Source organism: Filicampus tigris, chromosome 9 (genome assembly GCF_054856515.1).
Source record: "Filicampus tigris isolate MCC_2025a chromosome 9, RoL_Ftig_1.0, whole genome shotgun sequence".
Lineage (NCBI taxonomy): Eukaryota > Metazoa > Chordata > Actinopteri > Syngnathiformes > Syngnathidae > Filicampus > Filicampus tigris.
In genome coordinates, this window is record NC_141225.1 from 4,202,266 (window position 1) to 4,223,105 (window position 20,840).

At 39.9% G+C, this 20,840-nt stretch overlaps 1 protein-coding gene across 3 annotated transcripts in view; it reads right to left on the minus strand.

The window, feature by feature from the left end:
- Positions 1-3,406: 3,406 nt before the first annotated feature.
- sox13 (SRY-box transcription factor 13) overlaps positions 3,407-20,840 on the minus strand; it is a 51,948-nt gene continuing 34,514 nt past the window's right edge. For 2 of the 3 annotated variants that reach the window (XM_086040645.1, XM_086040644.1), the window contains 12 exons: positions 20,500-20,720; positions 17,228-17,324; positions 16,159-16,331; positions 15,681-15,749; positions 14,644-14,758; positions 12,995-13,059; positions 11,856-12,006; positions 10,291-10,421; positions 7,769-7,874; positions 6,824-6,988; positions 4,900-5,116; positions 3,407-4,146 (listed from right to left, as the gene is read on the minus strand). In XM_086040645.1, the coding sequence (XP_085896771.1) occupies positions 3,855-4,146; positions 4,900-5,116; positions 6,824-6,988; positions 7,769-7,874; positions 10,291-10,421; positions 11,856-12,006; positions 12,995-13,059; positions 14,644-14,758; positions 15,681-15,749; positions 16,159-16,331; positions 17,228-17,324; positions 20,500-20,718 (1,800 nt within the window). In that variant the 5' untranslated portion in view covers positions 20,719-20,720 and the 3' untranslated portion in view covers positions 3,407-3,854. The remainder of the gene's footprint in view (positions 4,147-4,899; positions 5,117-6,823; positions 6,989-7,768; positions 7,875-10,290; positions 10,422-11,855; positions 12,007-12,994; positions 13,060-14,643; positions 14,759-15,680; positions 15,750-16,158; positions 16,332-17,227; positions 17,325-20,499; positions 20,721-20,840) is intronic. The other variant, XM_086040646.1, reaches the window with a different exon arrangement.

The window sequence follows — 20,840 nt, forward strand, 5'->3', positions numbered from 1 at the left end:
ATTCAATGATTACTTTTACAAGTGGGTGCCAGAAACGTAGAATAGCAAAGGGGAAGTGTACTTATATCGAGTAATTTGTTTCAAAAAGTGAAAGTTGTACTTTTATATTTGTCGCCTAGGACAATCATTTTTTAAAAATTTTTAATCAATAAATTTAGTGGCCACACATGCACGTTTAGATTAAAATTTTAGAGGCAAAAGCCACTATTTAGGGACAGTCTGGAGCCTTGCAGCTAATACTTTAGCAGAACGGTACTCGAGTCGCTAATGTGCAACATTTGCAGGTGTGAAAAAAAGTATGTTCTAAAGTCTGGTTACTGAATGAGTTAAGAAGGTTCTTGGGCACCATTTATCAAATTTTCACAGCCGCTCCAAATGGTGGTCACGGAACTTAAAAACGGAAGCTAGATTTACGAGTAACGAGAAGCTAGAGAAGCTAGAGTGACGTTAGCTCTGCATTTTTTAAGTTGCCCGCCCCTGTAAGAAGCGAATGGTTTGGGGGGGGGCACTTTTAGAGACTGCATTGACTTCTGACATCAGCTGTGATGGAGAAAATAAAATCTTCCAACCAAAGAGGCTCTGTCGACAAATTTTGCCTTTGCCATTGGAGACGGATCCTGCTTCCCAAAGAAAACATCTTCTTTAGTCACATCACATGTATGTGGTTATTTGTCCATTTCTCCTCAAACAGGTGCGTCTGCTTCGACAGGTTCTTGTGCAAATATTTTCATCTGGGTCTCAGCCACCTATAGAATGGGAAGGTTCGTGTATGTTACACTGTTAAACAACTGCCTGCGATTGTAAAGCGACCAGCCCAGGATGAACAGAGCCAAAGTCAGCTGGGATAGACTCCACCAGTATAACTGCGACCCTGGAGATGGAAGGATGGATGACAGCCATGACATCATATCTCTTCCTTTGTGTGTATTACACATGGATGACACATTTTACACGTACATTAGGAACCTGTTTTGGAAGAAAAGCAATACCTGTTCTGTTCGGAGACATATATTTTGTGGGAGCATGTATACCGATAGCACCACCGTGTGTACAAGTGTAGTCACCGTCTCAAGCGGATTGGGCCGTCGCTGCAATACGTCAGCCTATCTGCCATATTGGATGTGTCAGATTTGCCAAGTAATCTAAGTCAATAGACTGAAATCAAAACGACAACCTATAAAGTTAACTTTAATTATATCTGTATGTTATGCACATGTATGTGTGTATATTATGCATTTGTATCATATACAATAATAAAAAAAAAAGACAACCTACAGGTACAAAGTTACACGCATCTAGACTCTCTTTCACTCATTAGAACACACACACTCACTCTCTCCCTAACACACACACCCGCACACAAGCGAGGGTTAAAATGTTATCTCTACTGAATTTAACCTACTAGTTGTTTCCACGATCTCTTGCTTTCTTCCATTTCTTCCATGAATGCTCTTTTGGAATCAGGCTTAAAGTGATGGACTAATGTCTCATCCCCAGTTAGCACTTTATGCTTGAGAAAAGATTACCGGTAATCACCTTTGCAACACTCAATAAAGCACCAAACAAGATTCAAAATGGTGACCATGTATTAAATCCAATGGTTCACTTACTTTTTCCTCCCCATCCTTGAGTGTTTACATATTATGCTCTATAAAAATATGAAAACATACTTGTTTGTGTGTAATTAGTTCAAGTAGACTCTTGTTTATTCTTGTGATTCGGCTGAAGGTCAGACTATATTTAATGAACAATTTCTCCAGAAATGTAAGAAATTCCAAAGGGTTCACATACTTCGTCCTCCCACTGTATATAAAGAGTACATATATACACACATACACCATACACACTAAGAGCAAAATGCATTTCTTTTTTTTCTTTTCTTTCTTTTTTTTTTGTGAAGAGAATAAAACCCCACAAAACAGAAAAATGTACACTTTTAAATTACACAAGCTCTTATAAAACAAAATAAAGTCTCTTTCTGTATTTACATCAGCAGGGGTAAAGATCAGTTCCTCAGCAGTATGTCTCTGGTAAAATAAGATTGGGGATTTTCATCTGATTTCCATCTGTTATCACTGCAGCATCCTCAACCATGAAGTTTTCCCTTTATGATGCGTCAACCTTGGAGGTGGCCGAAGGGAAATTAAACCCAGTGTTCCTATGTTGGGTATTAAGACTGATTAGAATATATATGCAAAATCATCCATGTCTCCAGCACTACCTTTCACTGCGTATAAACGAAGCAGCAATTTTTGTATTCTGTATGTTTACAATCACATTCACATAAACTACTTACCAACAACTATAAACTCACGTTTTCAGTTTGTAAATTCTTACAGCAAAGACAGAATAGACGTAAATTGCATGAATGTAAAAAGTCCAAGTTAGGTTTCCAGCATAAGTCAAAGTATCAACAGTATGACTGTATAACTCCTCATTTCACTCTGTAAGGTGAGCATCGCTTGCTTTTTGTTGTTGTTCCAATGGATGTCTATGAAAGAATGCAATAAAATGTGGTAATAACATGAAAATGTAACCATACCAAATAGAACCTACAGACAAATATGACATTATATATATATATATATATATTACATAATATATTATATTATATAATATTATATAAGATATATATATATATATATATATATATACATATATATATATATATATATATATATACATACAGACACATTTGGTGGAGTTAAGCTGACAGATGCATACAAAACTGTCAAACATTCTGAAAAGTGAACACAGAGGTGTGTGTATACACACATATATATATATATATATATATATATATACATATATTATATAATAAATGTACATATTGTATATATGATATCATATATATAATATATATATATATATATATATATATATATATATATATATATATATATATATATAGACATCTAATTATATATATATAGACGTCTAATATATATATATATATATATATATATATATATATATATATATATATATATACATACAGACACATTTGGTGGAGTTAAGCTGACAGATGCATACAAAACAGTCAAACATTCTGAAAAGTGAACACAGAGGTGTGTGTATACACACATATATATATATATATATATATACATATATTATATAATAAATGTACATATTATATTATATATATGATATCATATATAATATATATATATATATATTATATAATATATATATATATAATATATATATAATATATATATAATATATATATACCTAAATATATATATAGACATCTAATATATATATATATATATATATAGACATCTAATTATATATATATAGACATCTAATATATATATATATATATATATATATATATATATATATATATATATATATATATATATATATATATATATATATATATAAAATATGCAAGGCCACAAGTTTGGCACACCATGCATGCAAGATGCAACAGAACAAATCTTTGAAATAAGGTCATTTTAGGAACATGAGCAAAATGATGTGTTTGTCTGCGTTGTGACAACCTGACTTAATCAGCAGGAGGCAGTGCTGGCGTATGAATGAGTCCATCATGTCCCAAATGAAACATGGATTGTTTGTCCTTTCCCTGTAGCATTCACAGCCTTCTTGACCAGCAACACGGGAGCAAGAAAAAACTGTACCTGATATTGGGTAATTTAATGTTGCCTGGTTCCAAATGAAAGTCTTTCTTGACTTTTGACATGAAATGAGTGAGATAAGAGCTTACCTATTTGCGCATTGGATGTATGCCACTGGGCATAATTTACAAACCTAAACAACCTAAAATTCAGTGAGAACCGAATCCCTTCTTTTATTTCCAGTTACATTGAAATTCTGATGTATTCTTTTCAGTCTGTGAGGAGCACAAGTTCCCCCTCACTTCTATCCCCTCTGTCACTTTCCTCTCCTTCACTGTACGGTGCCTGCTGTCGCTCTCTGTCCGTCTGTCTCACCCGGGGCAGAGGGGCGGGTGTGGTCGGGCACTCAACTCGATGTGACGTAGGCGGCGGCTGCGGCAGGTAATGCTCCAGAAGGGAGGAGTGAAAGGACATGGACGCCACGGAGACAGAGCTGCCACCGCCACCGGCCGGGTACAAGGCTTCATTGTGAGAGTAGTGGATGGACTGTGGTTCTGTTGGACTAAATAGAAAGAAAAATGTCACTTCTTTGAAAAATTACAATTATATGTTTTAAAAACTACAAACGTGTTTGGTTAGTCAAACTTCGCTTGTTCTGACCAACCAATCGAAAGATGAAAAAATGCTGACGTCATTGTGGGCCAGCGAACTGGACCTTTCAAGCGAATTTGATAACTGACCCATTTTCAAAATAGTTCAAGTTAAATTGGCCAACATTTCTGATTCGGAAGGCCCTGGGCAGATTCGATTGACATGGCAGCACATAGTGGCTGAAATATGATTGGACCAAAACAAAAAATCTAACAGCCACATATAGGCAATACGGACAAAAGAAATGTTGTAACTGTTGGGAATAAATTCATACAATTTCACGGAACAAATATAAGAATATAGGTTGAACACTGTATGGAGGTCAGTTCTCATACTGGTTGGGCCAGCAGCCATCCGTTTTCACACATATTTACTGTAATTAAGATTTCACTACTGCGTTAACAAAGGTATGGGAGACTATGTGTGTTCTGACTAACGTACATTTGGAACGAACTCCGCTGTAAACCAAGGACCCCTACTTTCATCAAGCCCTCAGTCGTTGCTACTTGTACAACTTATGCTCCCCCAAAAGGTGTGGGGATGGGTATAACTTGGGCACCCTGGCGCCTTATCTTAAGGACCTGGGTCATAGCGACAAGTTGGTCCTGCCATTTGATACTTAAATACTGCAAATAATTTCATTAAATGTGTGTAGCATTTATACCTCCTGGTGTATGTTGTCCTCTGTTCCTGTCTGCGGCTCTTCATCATGGCTTTGTATTCGCCCACCCTCAGCCTCCGCCCCTCCACAATACAAGTACGTTTGGGCCGGGGTTTGTACTTGTAGTCCGGGTAGCGCTCCAGGTGCTGCCTGCTCAGTCTGGCCTGCTCTTCATAGTAAGGCTGCTTCTCCTGGTTGGACATGGACTTCCACCTGGAGCCTAAATGCAAACAAACAATCATAAAGGAAAAGGAGGCTCAGTAGGAGTGGGCGAGTCAACCCTTTGGTTTTGTCAAGGTCAAATCAAGTTCACATTTACCGTATTTTCCGGACTACAAGCCACTACTTTTTTGCTAGGTTTTGAACCGTGCGGCTTATATAAAGGTGCGGCTATTCTGTGGATTTTTGTTCCACCGCTAGGGACGCTCTAACCGGAATTAGAATCAAAACTAAGAAAAAAAAATCAATGCAAAGAAGATGATACTTTTCTTTAGCAGATAGAACACGAACGACGAATTACAAACAGTTAATTACTGTATTTTCAAATCCTCGACCCTTCATCATGGAACCTGTTATGTATCGATGACATTAACAGGATGTGACTGCAAGTGGAGGAGTTCAACAGGTGAGGGCGCTAAGCACTTGGTTAAGCATGTTGCTTGCATGATGCAAGTTTTAAGTTGAAGGCCACGAAGGAAACTACGCTACTTAGCGTCAATGAATCTATGGTGAGACGTTGGAGGCGGCAGCGGGAAGTGAAATGAAGATAAATACTGCTTATTTTCTCTTGGTTTTGTTCCGTTTTAATCAGCACGGCAAAGTGGCTGCGTAGAAATCAGGAAGTTGCAAAGGCGCTGTTAGGAAAGAATCTGTTCAGGTACATACATGTACATTTACGGTTCAAAATTGTTCTGTAAATACAGAAAATATCTACCTTTTCAACATAGAAGAAGACGAACGAACACAGGAGAAATGAAGATAAATAAATACTGTTTATTTTCTCGTGGTTATGTTCCGTTTTAATCATCAAAGTTGCTGCCATGTTAAAAGGCATTGTTAGGAAATAATCTGTTCAGGTACATAAATGTACATTTACAGTTCAAAATCGTTCTGTAGATGCTGTAAATATCTCATTTTTCAACATAGATAGGTGCGTCTTATAACCTGGTGCGGCTTATATATGTCATTTTTCGTTGTTGTTGTTTTTTAAATAGAGTTATAAAGGTGCTCAGAGTCCAGAAAATGCGTTACTTTTAAATCTGAAAATGGCTGCTTACTTCAGGTATACACACTTGCCAGCTGATATGGGCACCATCAGTAAGAAAATATAGGCTACACAACAATGTGTCACAAAGAAAATAATCTTGATTTGGTCATTGAAATTAATATTGAAATGGAGGCAAGCACAGTTGAAGTCAAGTTCACCTTAGTATATCGGTGAGAAAAACATGCCATAAAAGTTCAGAAGGCTGTATTCAAATTAACCTAACATGCATTTTATTGGGCTGTGGGAGCAAGCCAGAGTACTGCACGACAACCAAAACAATCACAATCACACTAAAAAAAAAAAAAAAAAATCACACTCTGGTCTGATTACCAGCCAATGACACTGGTGGCTTTTTTGACCGCCATTCATTTAGTCTGAGGTTTGGAGTGAGTCAGTACGGCTTCCAATTTTCAATGAACATAAAGACTTGACAACATTTAGTAATAGAAATGAAACTTTTCCATTCACATTTTCAAACTTTCCATGTTAAGTTTTAGCTTTTGTAGAGTAAGTATGTGCATTTATGTACGTGTGTGTGTGTGTGTGTGCATGTGTGGTATAAGAAGCAGGTGGTTGTTGTTGCCCCCACATGTATTTGCAAGGCAGCGTCTCACAATAGAGGCGCAGAGCGCAACCCTCCTCTACCCGTGCTGGGCTCACCCAGGATCTTGCTGATGGAGGAGTTGTGCATATCAGGAAAGGCCTGCAGGATTCTCCTGCGTTCGTCCTTGGCCCAAACCATGAAGGCATTCATGGGTCTCTTGATGTGGCCTGAGGACGGTGGGGGGCGGGCTTCAGAGTAACTGCCTGGGACCTGCAGGGTACCTACAGGGCAGAAAGGTCAAGATAATCCAGGAATAGAAAATACAAAACACAAAGTAGTTTGGTTCATGGGTGGCGTTCCCTGGATGAGCGGGCAACCACTCACCCACTGTGTCATGAATGATGCGTGCTTGCTTTGGTCACGATAGTGTATACATGCAGAAATCTAATTCTGTGTATGCACAGGTAAGTGCTCTTAGGGCAGCAGGATGGTGCTGCGCCAGATCCAGATAATGGCACTGCCTGTCTTTCTTCCTTTGTGTGTTTGTTTATTTATTTATTTAATACACAGTAGTGATTAAATTCAAATTTTGCAATGCTACACTCCTTTACCTCAATCCATCCATTTTATGTTATGCTTATCCTATTCACGGTCGAGGGGAGCTGGGGCCTATCCCAATCAACTAAAGGCAAACTGCACCCTGGATTGGTTGCCAGTCAATCATAGGCACATAGAGACAGACGGCAATTCACGTCACTGAGAACTGAACATTGGCAAACTGCACCATCGGTGACTATTGCCGAACCTGCCAGATACAAATACACGGCATATACGTTTAGCCACAAATTATTCACATTCTGTCACAAAACTGAACTATGAGGATTTGAAATCAAGCCTATATTATTTTGCAACAGTGGTAACACAAGGAGGAAGCTGTCATGAGTATATGATTATGGGGTTAAAATATTTCTTATTTGTCTGGAATTGTATTGTCATTAGCACACATGTATGCAGTATGCCTTCCACGAGTGTTTGAGTCGTGCTGGTTTGGTTCCACTTACTCTCGGAGTCACTGCTGAGGTGGTCGTCCGCGGACAGCAATGTGTGTCGGTCGGCACCTTGCTCGGCGTGAACACTTCTCTCACCACAAGTAGGATATCTGCACTCCTGAAAGATTAAAAGTCGCAAGCTTGAATTCTAATTGCGATAAATAGGTGAGACGCTCTATAAGGGTGTGCTCAAGGCGTTGCACGGAGAGCTATTTTGGAACACAGAATGTATAGACATGGCACAAACACGACTTCAGCTGCTGTTCAAAATGAGAGCTCTAAATGCGAAGAAAGAAAATGACAACACAATAGAGGACAAAGAAATGGTGTTTATTGTCTGAGGGAAGAGAGGTGAAGGAGACAAGGCCCTCAGGAATGTAACAGTCTAAATTGACAAAGCTGCTCATGACGTGGCATCTTCCATTTACGAACTGGTAACAATATTTTAGTCCTATAGCAGGACAAGACACTAAAAAAAGAAGTGATTGCAGACTTTTAGAGTCAAGGTGGAGCCAGATCATTTCAAGGAAGAGAAGACTACAATGTTACAGTACACAAAGAAGGAGGCAGGTGGCTACGTCAATGGCACACTGAGGCCTTTGTGGTATTGTGTGGCTGCAACAGCTGTGGCTTTAGTGCCAGACCGAGACCAACACGCCAGCCACCTCAAAGACTGAACACCAAAGACTAGAATAGAATTTTTACACAAAACACACGTGACATGTGGGCTTCAAATAGTGCTTTGGTGGATGTAAAAGGGGCTGATTAGAGACTAGATGAGTTTGTTATGAAATAATTTTTTTTTTAAATCACTCCAACCAGGTTTTTTGTGTAAGTGTAAGATAGAGACTATTACACCAGCTAATTATGTTGTGGATTATACAGTATTGGCAAAACCTTATCTGCCGTGTTGAACACCAATAGTTGTGTCAGCAAAGAGTGAAAGCATAGCAGTCGGACACAGGGTAGATCTCATTTCTTTTAATGGCAAAGTTGCTAGCACCTTGCTCTTTGGCCCAATCCCAAACACACACTTGCACCCGACGGTCTTCGCTGAAGTGCACGAAGGGTTCGAGGGCGCAGGTTACATGTACAAAAATGTCAGAATTTGGGACGCCTCGTGTGACGTTTAGCGATGTATGCACCTGCGTCAGCGAGCATGATGGTTCGGGTTATTATTTTGTCAATTTTGCTGTTTAAAATGATATTAAACCGTCAGTAAAGTAGTAGTAAAGTAAAACTCGGTCTCGGTCTTTCCGTCGATGGGAGCTATGGCTCCTGCACGATATGCGGCGCATGCGCAGAAGGTTGCGAAGTATTACAGCTACACTAGGAACAAAAACGTAGGTAAACTATAAATGGGTAAACAGTGACTTTAAAACATCGATTAAATTACACATATACAAATGATAAACTTTGTAATAATTCGATATTTACACTGGAAGAGACATTTTTTGGCACAGGTACAGGAATTCCACAGAATCTCATCAGTTTCCCTCTATTTTGGTCAAATGCGCAATGAATTGTGGTTAATATGTTTCGGCTGAGGGGGCATGGGTGCGGGCTCATCCGAAGTGCGGAACAAGGGCGCAAAGAGGGCGGGGCAACAGAGCAGAATTGGGATAGCCTACACACCCGTACCCTCGGCGGACCGCGCAAGTGAGGGGCACAAGGATGCAAGGGTGGGTATTGGGATTGGGCCTTTGATGATTCGACTACGACCCGGAAGTTATTATCACATCTAAATAACAAGCTTCTCACTTCTTTTAAATGAGATCAACGATGGAGCACTGAAAAGCATCACGCAGGAATTACAGTATAATCAAGACAACAGTGATTATTCCCTTTGCGGAAGTCAACCGAAACATATTTTTTTCAAGAATATGTTCTTTGCAAGTCCACTAGTTGAAACAAGGTATTCTGACAAATACTGTGTTGGTGGAATAAGAGTTAATCCACCCGTTTTCATCCATCTCTGAGGGAGGCCATTTGGTCACTTCTGTCGACTGAATATGACATCACACCCGCTCAGTGCTCAGGTAACGACCAATCACGGCTGACCTGTTTTCTGAAGCTGAGCCGTGATTGGTTGTTACCTGAGCAGTTGTGATGCCGTTTTCAGTTGACAGAAGTGACAAAATGGCCGCCCCCTGAGATGGCTAAAAGTGGGTGCATTTTGATGCTTAATTTATATTCCACAAACACAATATTAATCAGAATGCCGTGTTTCACCTAGTGGGCCTGCTGGGAACATATTCTTGAAAAAAATATGTTTGGGTTGATTTCACTTTAAAATGACTTAAATCTTTTGTTTTTGTCAATCCTTGATTATTCCTCCATTTTGTATACCGCCTATCCTCACTATGGTCGCGGATGAGCTGGAGCCTATCCCAGCTGACTTTGGGCAAGAGGAAGCGGACATCTTGAATATGGCACCAGCAATTCGTAGGGTATATTTCGACAAACAACCATTCACACTTACATTGGTTATTGGTTATTATACATCATGGTATTGTATTGTGAGATTCGCTGACCAATGTTTTGCAGGTTTCTCTGTCTGTTTCTTTTTCTCTGTCTCTCTCTTGGCCTCCAGCGTTGTGACTCCTCAGTAGCTGCTGGGCATCATGAATGGCCTGGGTGACCACATCACTGTCCCTGAGTAAAGCTTTGGCACAAAACAAAGACAGCGAGACAAAGAGAAAGAGAGGCAGACAGAGAGAAAATGTTTTAATTCAAAGAAAAGTTAAAAGGGGAAGTCAAGTAAAAGATTTTCAAACAGTAATATGGCCTCTGCGGCCCCACCAGTCTAAACATGGTGTCCTGATTGATATTGCACTTGTAGAATATAAATTAAGCAGCAAAATTCACCTGTTTTTATCCATCATACGGCATTGGGCATTTTCCCACTTGCTGTCGACTGAAAAGGGCATCACAGTTGCTCAGTGCTTACCAGTTTTCTGAGTTTGGTCATGTGATGTTCGCAAGCTGAGCCATGATTGGCTGTTACCAGAGCCCAGAGCAACTGTGATGTCATTTTCAGTCGAAAGCACGTGGCAAAATGGTCGCCCCCTGAGAGGGGCAAAAATGGGTGGATTTTGCTGCTTAATTCGTAACCACAAATGCTGTATTAATCAAAATGCCGTGTTCAGTGCGGTGAGGTTCATGATTAGTGAGCCACTACTCCTCCGGAGTCGGATAAAAAAAAAAAAGTGAACCCTAAACAGAAGATAAGCTTCCATTTTAATTTTGACCATTGAAATATATGTCTCAAATAAGGTCAAAATTTAATTTTTGAATATTTGTTTTCAAAGCGGGTGGTCGACTGGTTAGCATGTCCGCCTCACAGTTCAGAGGTTGTGGGTTCAATCCTGGCTCCGGCCCCCCTGCGTGGAGTTTGCATGTTCTCTACGTGCCTGCGTGGGTTTTCTCCAGGTACTCCTTTTTCCTCCCACATTCCAAAAACATGCTTGGTAGGTTGATTGGACTCTCTAAATTGCCCCTAGGTGTGATTGTGAGTGCGGATGTTTGTTTCTCTCTGTGTGCCCTGCGATTGGCTGGCAACCAATCCAGGGTGTCCCCCGCCTACTGCCCGAAGACAGCTGGGATAGGCTCCAGCACGCCCCGCGACCCTTGTGAGGATAACCGGTATCGAAAATGGATGGATGAATGTTTTCAAAGCTTTAAATTGTTCCAATCATTTCCACTAGTTCAACAATGTGATAGCGAGCAAAATAAGAGAATATTTAATATAAGGTCAAGTTCATTGTTGATGGGGTGTTGTGTTTTCTTTTTTGCGGAGCTCTCGTTTTTTAGAATAAAAAAAACATTTGGTCTTCTCCTTATATTAAATGTTATGAAAGTCCTGGTTCTAAAATTACCTAGATGTTTCTAACAAACCTATCCCTGTCCAAATCGGTAAAGAAGTCAACCGGTTATGATGAATTTCTTAGAGCCATACAGTCACTCAAGTGAATGGAAGAGCTTGCCTGGGAGACTCGGTTCAAGATGGCGGCTAAAATAAAATCTATTTTAGATACAAAGGAAGCTCGACTGATTATTTGATGGCGTCACAGCGGAGTGACTGCAACTCATAACTCACTGAGGGCGGACTGTGGCGGGCTGTTTGATGCGTCCTTTGGCATATCTCTGTGCCTGTACGTGCTTTGCACCCCCAGCGATCCCACCTCCATGAATTTTGGACTGGGGGCTTTCCCAGGCTTGGACGTCAGGTTCAAGGGCTGACCGGCTTCCTAAAGAGAGAGTGAGAGCAGATAAGTGCAGATAAGAGTTAATTGTAAGGATGTGTACGAGGGTTGTCAGATATGTTCCAAGACTAGTGTCACAACTAGTGGGACAAGTTTTCCCCTTCAACGTGGGCCAGACAATCAACCAGCATGTCTACAAAGTGATCCTGCGGTGTTTGCTTCGCTCAGTGCGTGAGCAGAGGAGAGATTTGTGGCAGGAGGACAATGCTCACAACATCCTGAGCATCCCACAGTTTCTGGCCGAGAAGAACATGACCGTACTGAAGTTCTCGGTGTGATTTTTTTCCTCTTTCCTAGAATCGAGCGGGCAGACCCATTTTGAAGACGTAGATGATTTCAAAATGTCAAGGACGATGGAGCTGCGGAGGATCTCAAAAGAATCCTGAAGAATCCTTGAAGGCGTGGCAGGGGAAGGCCCAAAAAGTGTGTAAGACTCCAGGGTAATTACTTCTAAGAGAAAATGTGGTTGTTTGCATTTGAAATGTATCTTCTGTAACACCTGCCTTGGAACTTTTCAGACACACCTTTTATGCAATCTATGCATACTACGTGTCAATCAGGCATGTCTCAGCGCATTTGTCACACCCGTTGTCGTATCTTTCTTTTCTCTAAGTATACTACTCTTTTGTTTAATGAGCTCTGGTAATCGGTCTTTAGCTTGAAAACCTGCCATCCTTACACACGCACATACACAAAAGATACAAGCCTTTGAAAACAGGGTGTGTTCTGTTTGAGAATTTCTATACCTGCAGTATCCTGAATAGGAGGATCAGTTGGTCTGGAGGTACAGTATAATAACACAGATGTTTCATAGAACACAAACACTACCATTCTTAGCTTCCGCAATGATATTTGTACTTTCAATAAGCAGTTTAGATAATGGATGGTTGGATATACAATTTTGAGTGTATAAAGGTTTTAACAAAATAATTACAGTATAGAAATAGAAACAGCAGCAATTTGGACATGATACCTGTCGGATGGAACCACCGCTCCTCTTGATAGGTGTGGACAGCAGCTGCATGGGATAGTCCACAGCTGGAAAAGATACATTTTTAAATGACAAAAAAGAGATGGCATGACAGAAACGGATTCACATTTTGTTAACTTGAATAGTAAATACAACCCATTCCCCATGTCCCCACATCCATGTCATTGGCTTTTTAAAAAACGAAATCAAAGAGGCAAGTCTATAGGCGCATTCATGTTTCAGTACATAAATATATTATAATGTACACCATTGCTACCCAATCATCAATCCACTTTCAAAACCATCTATGGCCTTTGGTATTTTAGGGGGCTGGATCTTATCCCAGGTCATATGGGGTTAGAAAATAAAAGTGGGGATGTTAACTTCATAAGGGTTGTTATGTAACTAGCAGCAAATGATCATTTTTAGTTCCCACTCAGTGACATTGTGATTATAAGTATGAAAAGTTTGAAAATGATTCATTTGTAACCAGTTCAGGGTGAGTGTAGTCGTCGATATAACCGACAGCATTGAGAAATACGCTACGAGTGCAAACTGGTTCACTCCAAATGTGCATTGCCTTTCAAGTTGCCTTTCGGTTACTCCGAGAGCATCAAAAATGGAGTGTCGGTGCGCGTACTAGGTGCTCAAACTGCGGACAAGGTGCACCAGTGCTGGCTGCGTTAGGAAATTCATGCGAGTGGAGCGCACTCTGCCTCTCCGAAAACACACACAATCACAGTAGTGCACGGGCGTCAGAGTCCATTTCCGAACGCGCCCAAAATAAGCGGTACAGTACAGAAAATTGTTGGCTGTATAGTCATTTAATGCAGAATAAGTGGTTACTCACTGCGGGTGGGACAAAATGTTGATTGAGTGATATGCAATGCTGTAATCTCTTACATGAGTAGTATAAATGCACCAGCTTTGTTTCCCGCTTATGGACAAGATTGAATATTTAACATGATTTCCGCATCTCGGTATTCACCTCCCTTTAAGTTGGATAAAGTAAGTTGCAGTAAAATTTCATCCATACATTTTCTATGCTGCTTGTCCTCATCGGGGTTATGGTACAAACATTTAAATTCTGAAATATATATTTTTTTACAAGAACAAGTGTCAAATATGGACGTGAAAATAGATAGACCACATAATCTTGGTCTACACAACAAGAGACTCATTTCAAAATCTGCTCCTCTGCACTCTTTTACAAAACGAGGACACTTTATCGTATTGTTTCAATGTGATGTAGTGTATCTTTTAATATATAGAGATTTAAAGATGCCTTTTCCATGAAACACACCATGAGGTGAAGTTCAAGCATAACCCTTAATTTCAATCTTATCTGCAGTAACAATACTTCTTCTTGGATTGACAGCTATAACCATTCAAGAAGGTTTCTAATTCTTCGTCAGGTACATTGAGTGCTTCGCTGATAAAAGGAGTTGCAAGAAAGGCTCATTTCGGGTGTGCTGGATGCGGCCTACTAGCATAGCCCAGCTGATTTTGGGTGAGAGATGTGGTTCTCTCAATTCATTCATAGACACATTTGTACAGTATAAACGTCACCACGTATTCCTCAATGCTGCATCAAGAAATGCTTTGTAACGTGAACACAGCATTGACACCATTCACTTAGAGGGTAAACTCACCTGGCTTGCACGGGATAGGCTGCAATGGCAAGCTTATCTGCGGGTCAGAGGGGACTGAAAGACTCTGGGCGTTGGGGTGGAAAGCGGGGATCATCACGTAGGGCATGTTTACCTGCTGGGGCAAAAGTTGGACAAATCCAACTTACATTAGCAACTTGACAGGATTTCCCCAGAAAATGACAGTCTAATCAAAATGCAAAGTCTGGTTGGAACGGGTGCTTCAACCTGAGTACAGTGCACCAGCAATTTTGAAAATGGGAAGAAGGCTTGCGGAGAAATGTTGCTTTTTGTGTGTGGGGAAAAAAATGGCCTTTTGGGGGAATGCTTTTGCATTATAAAACCTTTTGAAAATATAGTCAAAAAGCATCTACAGTACAACAGCATAACTTCATTTCATTGTTTGTCAACGTTATCTAAAAAAAATGTCATCTTTATTTGACAGAAGTGACAAAATGGCCGCCCCCTGAGATGGCTAAAAGTGGGTGCGTTTTGCTTCTTAACTTATATTCCACAAACGCAATATTAATCAGAATGCCGTATTCCAACTAGGAGGCCTGATTAGAACATATTCTGGAAAAAAAATGTTTGGGTTGACTTCCACTTTAAGATTAAAGTTAAGGCATGTTTTGGAAACCCGTTCTTCAATTACCTTACAAATGTCAGCTAAAAATATAAAAAAAACAAGCTCTACGAGCTAAAATTGCAAGGTGTCCACCAAGTGGATTCTGTAAAATTACAGTGATGTTTCAAAATGCATCACTTGCCCTAAAATAAACTTTAAAAAATAGTGCAACATTATTTACGAGAAGTGTGGGTAGTAGAATAGGTCATCTACTTCAGTTATCAGTTGTTCTTTTCATGAATTAATTTGCTATGGAGAATTTAAGAGGCATTTTGAAGTGATCAGTCCATCTTTTTAGAGAAAATTTCAAAAAGATGGCGGCCACTTGTCACATTGATACTTATAGTATATGACAGGCCTTCGTTTTATGCATAGTTAGGAACGTGTGTGTATGTGTGTGTGCATTGTAGCTGACCTGAATCTGCTGCTGAAGAAGGTTGATCTTGTGCTGCTGCTGGATCAGCTGCTGTTGTTGTTTAGCAATCTGAGACACAATACATGTGATTGTTACATGCACATAAACACACATATCGCATTGTATGTGTCACACAGTGAATAGTGTGTGTGTCTGAGCAGGATCAGGATCTTAATCAGGTGCTCAAACTGTGGCAATGCACTTGCGCATAAGTACACGGTCATTCAAAAGTATTGGGACAGTGAGCCCGAATTCTTTTTTTTTTTTTTTTTTGCTGTACACTAAAACATTTGGGTCTGACATCAAAAGATGAATATCAAACAAAACAAATCAATAGTTCAACATTCATTTCTAAGTTTTCAAAAATCGGATAAACAAGACTTTTGTTTTGACTCTGTCATCTCCACTCTCACTTCTGTGCTCAAGCACAGAGCAGACATCAGTGACGATCATTTGCTTTGAGCGGGCGGTATGCTACCTGTTCTTGCTGTTGCCGGGCCAGCTCCATTTGCTGCTGCTGTTTTTCCAGAAGCAAGGCAGCCATGTTCCTCTGCTCAGAGTGAGCACCCAGGAGCTGCTCCCTTAGTCCACTCAATTGGTTGATCATCATCAACAACTGGAGCTCCTTCTCCGCCAGAGACTCTGGGTTTCCTGGTGGTTGATTAAAACGATCCATATCATACTGTATTCATTTTTCTGTAGTGCTTATTTTGTTTAGGGCCACAGAAAAGCTAGAGTTGATTGGATCTTAATTGGTGATCGGACCAATGAGAAAATCTAAGCGTTCTCATTAGTCAATCACAGGACTGACACATGGATACAGACAACCATTCGTAGTCACATTGACACTTACTAATGAATTAGATCTTTCCATTACCCAAATACAAGGGATGGGTATCGTTAAGATTTTAACGATACTACAACTTTTAACAAGACGGATTATCGATCCGGTACTTTAACAGTACTCTTATCTGTCCATTTTTTGTTTAGAAAAAAAGAAACAAAATAAAAATATTAGAATTAACACTGCTATTGGGTTTGCCAGATCGCCATCATTTCTTTCTGAATTAATGATTTAGCCTCTCCCTGTCCTATTCACCATTGAATATCAATGGTATCGTTTTTCAGAGCACACTTAGCTAATTCATTTCACATAATTCCAAGAAGATTAAGGCGTGCTCACTGTTTATCCGCATTGGTCACTTCCCGTTGGTGCTCCGAGCGCTGATTTGCTAGCTAACAGCCAATCAGAGTGACCAAATGTCACGACTCGCGACACCGATTCAAAATGTGTAAACGCCCACCAGACACTTCCTGACAGGTTACGACACTACGACGGTGGTCACTACACTATCAGACGGCGCATTCAGATGCCACGAAGCTTCAGGACCTCCGACATCAGTTTCGTTTACATAGGCCATAAAGGCTTAGTTCTGTTGCACTGCATACCATCACTTATGAACCGACTACTGTCTAATCAGATTGTTGAGTGTGAACTAAGTCTTGCACAAAGTGAATTAAAGGTCCTTTGAAGAGTTTGGACCGACCTTCCTTGGCCTGCCCTTTTGGTGGATCCAGCAGCTTTGTCTCCTTGAGTGTCACTTGGCTTTTTATGTGTGGCAACTCCTTACCTGGAAAATCCTCCTGACAAGAAACACAGACATCTTCAACAAAACATTTAATACAGAGCCATTCCCAATTTAGTGAATTAATGTGTATAAATAAACTTGTCTCAAAATCCAGATGGTGCTGTTTTGAAATAATTTCCCTTGTGTGTTAGTCAGACTTCCTGTCCCTGATGGCGCTTTGTCCAGAGGCAATATACTTAGCTCCGTTTAGTTTGTCATTTGACCAGCCTAGCCCTAGTGGGTGTGACTGACCTATGCCATTTTTATAGCATGGTGTACAAATGATTATGCTCCACAAATTCTGCCTAGCAACAAATGGCTGTGTACATCTGAAGTTACTTGGTAAAACTACGCTGAAAAAAAATTGGAGCTCAATCTACTTAGTAAATGTAAGGCAACTTATTGCATCAATTTATCAAGTAGTTACAAAAACATATTCTTTGTTAAAATAACTCAAGTGTTTATATGCGTAAAATATAAATTTGCAAATAAATCCTACTTGAGTTTTTTGTTTTCATCCTATGTTTTTTTTGGGGGTGTTTGAGTTTGGTTACTAATTTTAGCTTTAAAACACACTTTTATTAGTCTATATGACTTTCCTTTTCACAAATATCTACAACTTAAAAAAAAAAAAAAGTTTCTACTTTCTATTTACATTTAATTGGCTAAATGGTAGATCATATACAAAATAAGATTTCATAAATCAAAGCAAGCGAAATATACAATACCACTTCGTGTCATGTTCATTAAATCCAATGAATAGATGTGCTCTTATGTACGTATTCTGAGCATTTGACTTTGATAACTTGCTCTTCTCCAACAGTAACTGAAGAGGAAAGTCATCAACTTACTTGCTAGCTAGCTAGCTACCTGCTAACAATTTGATGAAGTGCTCAGTATTTAAACTTTCATAAAAACAGACATACCTACAATTATTGATCATTTTATAGTATGTCAGAAATATTGTATATATAGAATGCAAAATGCGTTGTTGAGGTGGGCATTTCGTCTGACCGATGGACCAGTCTGTCACTGACAGACGCCCGTTATGCTGACCTTAGATGATACATGGGAAACTTAAAAAAAAAAAGACGGACTAAGCACAGACGGAAGTGTTTTTTCGTCCATCTGTGCAGTCATCACTAATCTGGCCAAGTTCGAACGGACCTCACAGTCTATCATTGAAGGACGCCTGTTTGTGCTGTGTTTGCTGAAACGGAAACGCGTTTTTGCTGAAACTGAAACGCGGCCCAGACTGCATTTACTGTATATGTACAGCAGGTGGCGGTATGCACCAAAGAGAGAATCATGTGTTAGCCAGGCTGACCATCCATAATCCGAACCGTTTATCTAAGAAATAATAAAGTACCGGTAGCTTTGAATAAAGAGACAGTTTTACAGAGAAGTTCTTGTGAGTTAAGTTTTGCATTGCAATTTTTATTTTTGGAAAGAGTGGCGTTAAAGAGGAAATCTACCCAAACATATTTTTTTCAAGAATATGTTACCATCAGGCCTACTAGTTGAAACACGGCATTCTGATTAATACTGCGTTTGTGGAATGAGTTAAGCAGCAAAATCCACCCCTTCTTAGCCATTTTAGGGGGTGTCCATTTAATCACTTCTGTCGACTGAAAATGACATTACAACTGCTCAGGGCTCAGGTAATACCAATCACGGCTCAGCTTCAGAAAACAGGTCAGCTGTGATTGGTTGTTACCTGAGCCCTGAGCAGTTGTCATTTTCAGTCAACAGAAGTGACAAAATGGCCGCCCCCAGAGATGGCTAAAAACGGGTGGATTAACTCTTATTCCACAAATGCAATATTTATCAGAATGCCTTGTTTAAACTAGTGGGCTTGCATAGAACATATTCTTAAAAAAATATATGTTTGGGTTGACTTCACTTTAACACTAGCTGTACCAAGGTTTGTGAAACGCTATTATGTAGGCCCACACTCCATTTCAGAAGGTGGCAGTAATGCACCAAGCGAACTTCTAAAAGACAGATGGAGAAGAAAAAGACAAATTTAAAGAAAAACATTCATTTATTGTAATTTCTACTTTATTTCAGTTTTCAAGAACTAGGAAGCAATTCAATCCACCAGGATTGCACCTTTGGCATAAATGTGACAGGATTCTGGTTAAGGTAAGCAAAACTTTAGTATTTTAATAAAATTGGTTTAGATAATGGATGGATGGATGGATTTTTCATCCGATTGCTGATTGATGGACTGGCGGACATTTGACGTTATCTGACGGAAGCACGGTTAAAATAACATAACGGACCCACCGACAGACGATTACACTTTGGTTCGTCTTGAAAATTACCGTATTTTCCGGGCTATAAGCCGTTATATAAGTTATATAAGCCACACCCACTAAATTTTTTTTCATAGAAAAAAAACTTAAATAAGCCGCACCTTTATATAAGCCGCACCTATCTATGTTGAAAACTTTTATATTTACTGCACTTACAGAATGATTATGAACTGTAAATGTACATATATGTACCTGAGCAGATTCTTTCCTAACAGTGCCTTTTAACACTGCAGCAACGTTGCTGATTAAAACAAAAGAGAACCAAGAGAAAATAAACAGTACTTATGTTCATTTCACTGCAGACTGCCGCTCCAGTTTGTCAGCTAATGTCCACCAGACCCCACCATCTATTGTTCTACTACATTCTACATATGCACCTGTCTTGTTTTATGTTAATAAAGTCAGCCAATCTAACACACGATGTGCTAAATCAACAATAGCATTTCACATTGAAACAACAGAACAGGCGTAACATCAGCCAATCGCATTCATGTGCACTTCAGGGACCTCTAGGAAAACATAAAATCAACGCATTACAGCACCTAATGCAATAACCTAGTCTATGGCGCCCTCGCCTGTTGAACTCCTCCACCTGCAGTCACATCCAGTTAATGGGAAATGTATTGTATTGAATTGTACTGTCATTCCGGTTAGAGTACCCCGAGCGGTGGAAGAAAAAGCCACAAAATAGCCGCACCGGACTATAAGCCGCATGGCTCAAAATCTAGGAAAAAAGTCGCGGTTTATAGTCCGGAAAATACGGTAGACGGATTGACGGATGGGTACCCATGCTGCTGACGGATGACGAATGGCGAAGCATCAAACTTCAGTAAATTGCCCACCTCTGGTAGTTTGTATTTGGAGTGCTCTTACCAAAGGTGAACAGGAGAGAGGTGGTGTAAGCTGACGAGCCACCAGTGGCTGATTCCCAACCCAGTCGCGAGAGGGAGACATCTTGAGAGCGGGTTCAGTGCTGGTGATGAGTCCAGTTCCTCTACTGTTCTCCTCCTGTTCTACTTTGACACCAACACATGTCATGCTGCCATCCGCGTTGGAGAGGAGGTGCAGCGCTGGAGGGCTGGGCTCAACCATTCCTTTGAGACAGCACATAATTATCTCTCACTGGGCGTGAATAACCTTATGATTCATTTATCCTTTGAGGCTTGATTTCCTCAAAGTTACTTGATAACATTATAACAAATACATTTTACATC